Consider the following 11107-nt stretch of genomic DNA (forward strand, 5'->3'; position numbering starts at 1 on the left):
GTCAATTGTGGAGTTCGCCCACCGACTATCCGCAAGGATCCACGCACCTTCCCGAGTACTTGGTTAAGGGAATAACCCTCGACCTCATACCCCGCTCCAACACTAGCTAAGGACTTAGAGGAGACTCACCCAACCCAGTGGCCTATCTGAGCACCATTCTCCCAAATCCAGTGGCCTCCCAGAGCACCACTCTCATATATCAGTGGTCTATCCAAGCACCACTCTCAAGAGACTTTATGTGAGCTCTTCCAGTTCGAAAATATTTTTCCTCTCCTCAAGTCCTAGGCTAGACTCATGCCATAGGCATCACATGCAATCATGCATCATACATCATAATGGTCTGCCCACCATCATGATCAACAATCATACACATGTCATAAGACATCACATGCAATAATGCATCATACATCATAATGGTCTGCCCACCATCATGATCAACAATCATACACATGTCATATGACATCACATGCAATAATGCATCATACATCATAATGGTCTGCCCACCATTATGATCAACAATCATACTCATATGAACATATACGCATGTCATATCATATTCAAACATTCATACGTATCATCACAAAGCATACATATGAATCACACCTCACCATACATCATATATCATACATACATGATCTAAAACTTTAACTTTAAACATGCATAAGCATCAATTCATTCATAAACTTATTCACGCTCGGCGTAGCCTGAGCTCGCCCAGCCTAATCCCAGCCTGAGAGTCCCAAGACTCATCCACGCCTAGCGCATTCAACCTGCGCCCGGCCTAAATTCCAATAACAGAGTTCACAAACTCTCATCCACACCAACAAATCCAGCCACATGCACACACAAAATACAATGCATAGACTCCATACAACTTAAATAAACCTAGAATCAACATGCACCCATCTGATGCATCAAATTCACTAGAACCCCCATTTTTCCAAGACTTTGAACAATTAGCGAATTCTCCGATCCAGCCATGGATCCTCAACTTTCATGCATCAATTGAGTTCCTAAACTCACATGCAACTTAAATAACAAACATTCTAGCTTCCCTTACCTGAAGATTGGCTCAGATAGCCAAAGACTGAACAAAAGTATAATTTCCCCTCGAGGCTCAACTCGGAACTTCAGTCCTTCCAAAACAAGCTTTCTAATCTGAATTTCAAGAAAAGTCAGAAGGAGTTAGTGATCTAGAGGAGAAAAGGAGTCAAACAGAGAAATTTGGGAGAGAAAGGAGCTCACTGACCCAGAGACCTTCTCTCTAAAACTTCTCTCTAAAAACTCCAAAACTCCTGAAGGCCCCCAACCCCCTATTTATAGACTTTCGGATTGGCCCAGAACGGCCCGTACCGAATTCGGAACGGCCCGTTCCGAACTCCCAAATCACGCACAAAATTAACGCCCAGAACGGCCGGTTCTGAAATCAGAACGGCCCGTTCCGGAACTCATCCGGAACGGCCCGTTCTCCCTCCGGAACGGCCCGTACTCCCTCCGGAACGGCCCGTTCTCCCTCCAGAACGTCCCGTTCTCCCTCCGGAACGGCCCGTTCTCCCTCCAGAACGTCCCGTTCTCTCTCCAGAACGGTCCGTTCTCCTTCCCAGAACGGCCCGTTCTCAACTACAATATGTAGTTCAATTCAGTAGCTTGGAACGGCCCGTTCCAATTTGGGAACGGCCCGTTCTGGGCTACTGAATCAGCCTCTTCTTTTTTTTTTTGTTTTTTTTTTTTAACAATGTTACAGATTATAAATATAAAATTCATCGACTTAATTAAGCAATATTAAGTAGTTTTTTTGTATTGGTCTAAAAAAAAGTAGTTTTGTACCAAATAAACAAATTTAGATTTAGAATCAATGCTTCTAAATCGAAACTAAATAAAAATCTAAACATAAATCACCTCACTTTAAAAAGAATTAATTTTGTAAACACACTCCTAAAAACAAAACTGTTCTGCTTCAAGAAAATAGTAAAAAAATAATAATAAAAAATAATAAAAACTTAGTGATTTTGGCGGAAGAATTTTAAAAACCCAAAGAATTTAAAATTCTTAAAATTTGAATTACTTTGATTTCAATTTTCACCATTTTTTAAATAATTTGTTTAGAAAAATTAATTTAATTTTTTTAAAATTTTAAATTCTTAATTTAGATAGGACAGTTTAATTTCCACCATAAATAAAATTAAATTCTAAAGATTAAATTTTATAAAGCTAATTATTAACAAATTTTTATAAATATTAATTTTATAAACTAATTTTTTTTAAAAAATATTATTAGATAATATTTAATAATTTTAAATATTAAATAATTAAAAAAACTATTATTATTTTTTATGTCAACTTCGAAAGAGAGAAGAGTGAGGTAGGAAAAAAAAATCAAATTCTTACCTTTTAGAGAGAATTTAAAGTTCTATATCTTTAAAGAACTTGAATTTCAAATCCTTTACACTATACAAAACATTTCACATCAAAACGTTTAAAATTCTTTATAAAAAAATTGAATTAAAATCTTCCATCCAAATCATCTGTAAATATGATGCGAAAAATTGTGATGACATCCAGCCCAATTCTATGATCCACAAACCAACATTGGATTGGGTTTATGTATTTACTAATTGGCCCATTCTTTGTCCATCGATTCCTTTTTTGCGTGACCATTCGATAAATGTCGGTAGGCGATAGTAACTTGAGTTCTATTTTCAAATGATTGTCTTTATTACAAACATTTTGAACCACACATTAAGCTTTTTTACTTTGCGAAAATAATTTCTATTTTTATTTTTAAATATAAAGTTGTCACTTACTGATTTTTTAATTTTCAAGTTTTGTGCAAGAAATAGTGAACATACCCTTATTTACAAGTTTTACTTTTTATTATTATTTATTTTCTGCATAAAACTTTGAAAATAAGAAGAAAAAAAATTAAAAATAAAGTAATAATTTCGTAAATAAAAATGAAGACACAATAGAACATACCCTTATTTTGCTTGAATCTACTGGGAATAGTTTGCAGCACTATACATGAATTATTTTCTCCAACTCAAAGCTATGGTAGCAGTTACAAGTTGAGTGCCTCGAGAAGTCTAAAAGCTAGTAACCTATTACGGCCATGATATTGGTATATTCCAATGTCCCTGCATGAGTCAACATGATTATTTAAAATGGAACTACATTATGCATTACAACATAGGGCCTAAAGTACAATTATTATGCAACTACACATTGAAGTCGAAGATATAAATTACGTTATAACATGGAACACGAAACTGTAAAAATTAAAATAATAAAAAAAAAATAGTACTTATAGACACTGGCTACAGAGATCTATGTATAGACCAGTCCCACACAAGTACTGGTGCTTTGTTATTTCTCTCTTTTGTTAAAGTGAGAAATGATGATAAATTCATGAATAAGCCAACGAATTGAGTTAATCAATGTCTAGAAAGAAAAGCTTTGTACAAACCCAGATGTAATTCAAAGCACGACATCTCCGAGAATGATTGCAAATATGATACGAAAGCCACTTTCCAGATACTGAGAGTGATTACACACAAATGATGCCTTGTTCATTGCTCGGTGCAAATCATAATAGAAGAATAATAACCCATGAATGAATCATGACAAAAAGGTTAAAAGATCTGTGCCTTTAACATTTGTCTTGTATATAACACAAGTACACGTTAAGTTCCTTTCACGTTCGCTCTCTCGTGTGTATTGAAATGATGCTGGTGGGACATTATTACTGGCTTTGCAACGTGATGATGTTGGCTGGCGGTGGAGGAAAAGCCAAAAGTTGTTCAATTAGCGTTACAACTTTGCAAAAGCTTAGGTCTTATAATGCCTTTACATGTAAAATAATGCCACAGATTATTTTTGACGGTTTTTCCTCCTGTATTTCAATTTTTCCATGGCTAACCCACCACCTCCAAAATTTAATGAATTTTTGTTCTTTTTTTCATCTGCATTTATTTTTCCGTGCGTCCAAAATCTCACATTTTTCTAATGATATGTGTACGGGTAGGGGCGTTCGACCATCACCCTGTCGGCCGCCGAACGGCCGAATCTGATAGCCGAACGCCAATCGGTCATCAGGATCGGCCTACACTCACTTATTACTCTTAATCAATAATTATGGGTTAATTACACTGATAAACTGATTAAAGCGTATTACCTAATACGGTAAATATGTTGCGGGGCCCATGGGGTCCTGGGTCCATAAATGTCAGTATAAATAGCTCAGGTCACGAGGTAACGTCACTGTTCATTAATTACCCTAGATATTTGTGCTTGTCTTGACTTGAGCGTTGGAGTTACCTTTTGCAGGTACCAATCCCTTCACCAGCATATTGGATCGGAGCTCTCGTTCGGCCATTCGAAATACTAGAAGACTTAGTGTGCCTATCAGACAGGTACATTTGGCGCCCACTGTGGGGCCGAACTGAGACGTTTGTGAAGATCAATTGAGCAAAACAATGGCAATAACAAGGAGAACGAATACGGCAGATCACCAGCCCGAGGAGGAACACGTTGAGGTCGTGGACGAGACCGATCTCTCTGAGACCGTTCGTCTATTGAAACAAGAGATGGCCGCGATGAAACAACAACGGGAGAAGGATGCAAAGGAGCTTTCGGCCTTAAAAGCTGAAAATGAGGCACTAAAAAACCAAGATCCGTCGTGGAAGCCTACTCAGGCTACCAACATGCAAACTCAGGGGTCCTATCAATCCCACGAAGTTCACACCTCGGCCCCACATGCCTCGGTGGCACCCGAAAAATTACCCTCGGCCCAACCTACGGTTGGTCGTCCAACAGACTTGGCAACCATGGCAACGCATCGTCACCCCTTCACCCCTACCATTATGCAACTGCCATTGATGGATAACTGGAAATCTTTGCCTATCGATAAATATGATGGTACCATAGATCCTGATGAACATCTTGATGTTTTCTTGACACAGGTAACGTTGAGCACAACTGACGATGCTGCCTTGTGTCGGATTTTTCCCACATCGCTCAAGGGTAGGGCCTTGAGTTGGTTTACGCGGCTCCCTCCCAACTCCATCGATTCCTTCAACACTTTGTCATCCCAGTTCACCATTCAGTTTGCAACGAGTCGTCCTCACAGTCTGAGATCTCTATCTCTTGTCGGCCTTCGGCAAGACAAGAAGGAATCTCTTCGAACCTTTATGGATCGATTCAACAAAGCAACCTTGGAGATCCGAGACCTCAATCCAGCCGTGGCACTCCATCACCTCACAACGGCATTAAAGCCTGGACCGTTTGTTAACAGCATTTGCAAGAAGCCTCCTTCGGACATGAATGACCTACGAAGGCGGGCTGACAAATACATGCAAATGGAAGAATTGGCGGAGTTTCAAAACCAAGCCCGAGCCGAACAACCGGGCAAACCCGAAAAGCAAACAGAACAACCATACAGGGGGCGAGGAAAGGAATTAACCCTTTGTGACCGGCCTAATCGGGGTCTGAAGTACTCTCAGTATACCCCCCTCAATGCAAGTCGAGCTGCAGTACTTGAACAGGCGCTGGCATCGGAAGTGTTAGCAGTTCCGAAAAGAGCGTCAACTCCCCCCCGCGGACATTCCACTGAAGAATGCACCGCCTTGAAAGATCGGATTGAGGACCTTATTAAACAGGGGCAACTCAAAAATTTCATTGACCGACCAAACACATCTCGGTATCGTCCCTCGCACCAGTCCTAACAGCGAGACCGATATGAACGCTCAGATCGACATCAACGCGAATGCAGCAAGTCGAGAGATCGGAAAGATGAGCCTCAAACGGCACACAAGCGTGTTATCAATACGATTGCAGGTGGCTTTGCCGGGGGAGGATCCACTTCATCAGCCCAGAGGAGACATTTGCGAGTGGTCAGGTTGGTCAATACTGTTGAACGATACCAAAGTCGGTGGATGCCTGCCATCACATTTATCGACAAGGATTTTCAAGGCATTGACTCAATCCAAGACGACCCTATGGTTATCAGTGTAGAGATACGTAATTGCATTGTAAAGAAAACACTGATAGATCAAGGTAGCTCAGCTGACATTCTGTATTGGAATACTTTCAAGCAGCTCGACAATCCCGAGGAAGAACTGACTCCATACAACGAGCCACTTGTAGGTTTCGCAGGTGAGAGGGTCAACACCAGAGGATCCATCAAACTTTCCACTCAGTTTTTCTTTGATGAAAAAGAACATCGGGACATACAGGTGAAATACATTGTTGTTCAGGCCAACACGTCTTATAATATCCTACTCGGTCGCCCATCGCTGAATATACTAGGGGATATTGTTTCAACACCTCATCTAGCCATGAAATTCCATTCGGACAGAGGGAGCATACTCACCATACATGCCGATCAGAAGGCAGCTCGGGAGTGTTACTTTGCTAGTTTAAGGCTGCCGCCAGTGGAAGAAAAGCAGAAAAAGTCAAAACATGTGCACGCGATAATCCCTCAGTCCACGGAAATGACTCCCGCGTGGGATCTCGACCCAAGATTAAATGATGAACAAGCCGAACCGATAGAAGAAAAGGTCCCCCTACAGATCGGTTCACAATCATCCCAAGTCACTTACATTGGAATTGGCTTATCCAAAGACGAGAGAGATGCTTTGAGCCAAGTCATTATCCTGAACAAAGATTTATTCGCCTGGACGCCCTCGGACATGCCAGGCATAGACCCTAAATTCATGTGTCACAGATTATCAATGTTCAGCAGCCAAACCGGTAGCTCAGCGAAAAAGGAAGATGGGTACCGAGAGGAAAACGGCTGTTGAGTCAGAAGTCGATAAGTTGCTACAAGCTGGGTTCATTCGGGAAGTACAGTATACTACTTGGTTGGCAAACGTAGTAATGGTCAAGAAACCTAATGGAAAATGGCGCATGTGCACAAATTATACCAACCTCAACAAAGCCTGCCCTAAAGATGCCTACCCATTGCCGAATATAGACCGATTGGTCGACGGGGCATCAAGCCATAAGCTGTTGACTTTCTTGGACGCCTACTCGGGGTACAATCAAATCCGAATGCACCCGTGTGACGAGGAGAAAATAGCTTTCATCACTGAATCGGCCAACTATTGTTACAGAGTGATGCCGTTCAGTCTAAAAAACGCAGGAGCAACCTATCAGCGGTTGATGAACAAAGTATTCACGCAACAAATCGGCAAAAATCTGGAGGTTTATGTCGACGCCATGGTCGTTAAGTTCAACGATCTTGCAATTATAAGGCTGATCTGACCGAGGTTTTTCAACAACTTAAAAAACACGACATGAGGTTGTATCCCGAAAAATGTGTTTTCGGCATTGCCGGGGGAAAGTTCCTTGGATTCATGTTGTCGGCCAGAGGAATTGAGGCCAATCCCGACAAGTGCCACTCAGTGATCAGTATGAGAAGCCCACGTAACATCAAAGAAGTCCAAGTTCTATCCGGGCGGCTTACTTCTCTTTCTCGGTTCCTTCCCTGCCTCGCCGAAACAGCGAAACCTATCATTGGATTGTTAAAGAAGGCCAGTCAGTTCAGCTGGATGAATGAATGTGAAGAATCATTTCGGTCCCTCAAGCATCGCCTCGGCTCGCCCCCATACTTTCAAAACCCGATCCGAGCTTAGACATGGTGGTTTATTTGTGTGTCTCCAATGAGGCAATCAGTGTCGTCCTAGTACAAGAAACAGAGTCGCAAAAGCCTATCTATTTTGTCAGCCGGATGCTTCAAGACTCCGAAAGGAGATACCAGTTTCTCGAGAAGATGGTGCTAGGTTTGGTCCACACGGCACGACGTCTGCGACAGTATTTCCACAGCCATAAAATCATAGTGCGAACCGACTGTCCGATCACCAAAGTTCTGAGAAAACCCGAGTTAGCAGGACGAATGATGGCCTGGTCGGTGGAGTTATCTGAGTTTGACATATCGTTTGAACCAAGAGGCCCGATCAAATCGCAATGCCTAGTCGATTTTGTCAATGAGTTACAACCAGCCGGCCATTTCGAAAGTAATCAATGGGTAATTCATGTTGACGGTTCGTCCGACCGCCAAGGTAGCGGGGCCGGTATAATCCTCGAAGGACCGACAGGCTTAGCGCTCAAACAATCTCTTCGGTTTGCTTTCAAAGCTTCTAATAACCAGGCAGAATATGAGGTGCTGCTGGCAGGATTAAGGCTAGCTCGAGAAGTAGGTGTTCGGAAGCTACTGTGTTGGACCGATTCCAAAGTTGTCGCAGAACAAGTAAACGAGAACTTTCAGGTTAAAGACGAACAGCTGTTAAAGTACTACCACACCTTTCAAAACATATGCCAACATTTTGATCAAGTAACAGTAAAGCATACCCCTCGGGAAAATAATGAAAGGGCCAACCAATTAGCACGATTGGCAACCAGCAATCGTAAACCTAGGCAACTTTGAATCACCCTTCACTTGGAACTTTCAGCCCCAAGCATTGATACCACTGATTGTCTAGCAATCTCTGAGCAATCAACAAACTGGATGACCGATATACTTCGCTTCATCACCGAAGGCATTAAGCCAGCATGCCCTTCGTCAGCCAGAAAATTGAGAACCCAAGCTGCAAGGTATTCGGTGGTGGGAGTAGAACTCTATCGACGGGGTTTCTCATCTCCGTTACTGAAGTGTCTAAACCTCGAAGAGGCGAATTACGTGTTGAGGGAAGTTCATGAAGGAATCTGCGGTTCTCATTCGGGGGGACGAACCTTAGCAGCAAAAATACTTCGGGCCGGCTATTATTGGCCGACACTCAAAACTGAGTGCATGGAGTTTTTTAAAAAATGCATTCAGTGTCAAAAGCATGGTAACTTGATACACACATCAGCCGAACAGCTTCACAGTATCATTTCGCCGTGGCCCTTTGCTCTATGGGGCATGGACATACTGGGACCATTCCCAATTGCTAAGGGACAATGCAAATTTCTGCTAGTCGCGGTGGATTATTTCACCAAGTGGATCGAGGCCGAGCCTCTGGCCACAATCACAGCAAGCAACGTCCAAAAGTTCTTTTGGAAGAACATCATCACACGATTCGGGATCCCCTATGCCATCGTCACCGATAACGGACTTCAGTTCACAGATCACAAACTTAACAAGTTCCTTCAAGATTTGGGGATCAAACACCGAGTCACATCAGTCGAGCATCCCTAGTCAAACGGCCAAGCCGAGGCCGCTAACAAAATCATCCTCTCGGAATTAAAGAAGCGCTTGGGGACAGCCAAGGGTGCATGGGCCGAAGAACTTTCGGAAGTCTTATGGGCGTATCGGTGCACCCCCAATCCACAACCCAAGAGACACCATTTCGCCTAACGTACGGCATTGACGCAGTGATACTAGTCGAAGTTGGGGAGCCCTCTTTTCGGCGAACACACTTCGACGAAACTTCCAATGATGCCTCTCTCCGAGCAGAAATTGACTTAGTCGACGAAGTACACAATCGGGCTCAAGTTATAGCTGAAGCATGCAAACAGAGGATGACAAGGAGGTTCAATTCTAACCTCGTTAGAAGAAACTTCAAAGCAGGAGATTTAGTGTGGAGGGTGCAAGGGACAGCAAGGCGTAATCCGAGAGAAGGAAAATTGGCAGCAAACTGGGACGGCCCATTCCGGGTCCGACACAACCTTGACAATGGCGCATATAAGCTCGAAGAACTTTCAGGCAAAGTCATTCCAAGAACATGGAACTCTTCTCATTTGAAGACATACTATAGTTGATTTTTGTAAACATGTTCATGTGTAAACACAGGGTGCACTTTTTTCCTTGATCGGTCTTTTCTCCCCTTATAAAAAAGTGAAAAGGGGTTTTGGCCGACAAGGTTTTTAACGAGGCACCAATTAATAAAATATCAATCAGATCGTCTTTTTCTCTCTATTTGCTTTTCAGCTTCGGAATATCATACTAAAGGGTTTCCCTCCCGAGTTGATCAACTGGGCCAAGGATGCACCCTCGCGAATCATAAAAAGGTTTCCCTCTCGAGTTGATCAACTCGGCCAAGGACGTGCCTTCAAACATCACAAAAGGGTTTCCCTCCCGAGTTGATCAACTCGGCCAAGGATGCACCCTCGTGAATCATAAAAAGGTTTCCCTCCCGAGTTGATCAACTCGGCCAAGGATGTACCTTTGCAAACGCGTAAAAAGGTTTCCCTCCCGAGTTGATCAACTCAGCCAAGGACGTGCCTTCAAACATCACAAAAAGGTTTCCCTCCCGAGTTAAACAACTCGGCCAAGGACGTTCCTTCAAACATCACAAAAGGGTTTCCCTCCCGAGTTGATCAACTCGGCCAAGGATGCACCCTCCCAAATCATAAAAAGGTTTCCCTCCCGAGTTGATCAACTCGGCCAAGGACGTGTCTTCAAACATCACAAAAAGGTTTCCCTCCCGAGTTAATCAACTTGGCCAAGGACGTGCCTTCAAACATCACAAAAGGGTTTCCCCCCCGAGTTGATCAACTAGGCCAAGGATGCACCCTCGCGAATCATAAAAAGGTTTCCCTCCCGAGTTGATCAACTCGGCCAAGGAGAAAGCAAAGCATTTCCGAGTGAATTCCACTCAGTTTTGCCAAGAAAGCACAACATTGCTGAGTGAATTCCACTCGATTTTGCTAAGAAAGCAAAGCATTTCCGAGTGACTCCCACTCGGTTTTGCTAAGAAAGCAAAGCATTGTCGAGTGACTCCCACTCGGTTTTGCTAGGAAAGCAAAGCATTTCCGAGTGAATTCCACTCGATTTTGCTAGGAAAGCAAAGCATTGCCGAGTGACTCCCACTCGGTTTTGCTAAGAAAGCAAAGCATTGCCGAGTGACTCCCACTCGGTTTTGCTAAGAAAGCACGGCATTGCCGAGTGAGTTCACTCGATTTTGCTAAGAAAGCAAAGCATTTCCGAGTGACTCCCACTCAGTCTTGCTAAGAAAGCAAAGCATTGCCGAAGTGAACCCCACTCGGTTTTGCTAAGAACGAATCTATTTAAACAATTCTTTCGGAATGGTTTGTATTAATCAAGTGTTCTCAACATAAATTCGTTAAGTCTTAAGGTGACAGAGACGATCCAAATCAGTACTCCTTCAAAAATACACAACATGGTTCAAAA

The 11107-nt window shown here is 42.8% G+C and overlaps 2 protein-coding genes across 2 annotated transcripts; both read left to right on the top strand.

Moving 5' to 3' along the window:
• The first annotated feature begins 7633 nt into the window (after positions 1-7633).
• LOC145958591 (uncharacterized) lies at positions 7634-8422 on the top strand. Its single transcript, XM_083076095.1, has one exon. The coding sequence runs from the start codon at positions 7634-7636 to the stop codon at positions 8420-8422; it is 789 nt and encodes a 262-aa protein (XP_082932221.1).
• Positions 8423-9276: 854 nt separating this feature from the next.
• LOC145958592 (uncharacterized) lies at positions 9277-9735 on the top strand. The gene has a single exon (XM_083076096.1). The coding sequence runs from the start codon at positions 9277-9279 to the stop codon at positions 9733-9735; it is 459 nt and encodes a 152-aa protein (XP_082932222.1).
• Positions 9736-11107: the final 1372 nt, after the last annotated feature.

The sequence above is a fragment of the Cajanus cajan genome, chromosome 6 (genome assembly GCF_000230855.2).
Source record: "Cajanus cajan strain Asha chromosome 6, NIPB_CcT2T_4, whole genome shotgun sequence".
Classification (NCBI taxonomy): domain Eukaryota; kingdom Viridiplantae; phylum Streptophyta; class Magnoliopsida; order Fabales; family Fabaceae; genus Cajanus; species Cajanus cajan.

What these genes read in the sequence shown, in the direction of transcription:
- LOC145958591 (XM_083076095.1), top strand. Translation starts at nt 7,634, where the DNA reads ATGGTGGTTTATTTGTGTGTCTCCAATGAGGCAATCAGTGTCGTCCTA.
- LOC145958592 (XM_083076096.1), top strand. Translation starts at nt 9,277, where the DNA reads ATGGGCGTATCGGTGCACCCCCAATCCACAACCCAAGAGACACCATTT.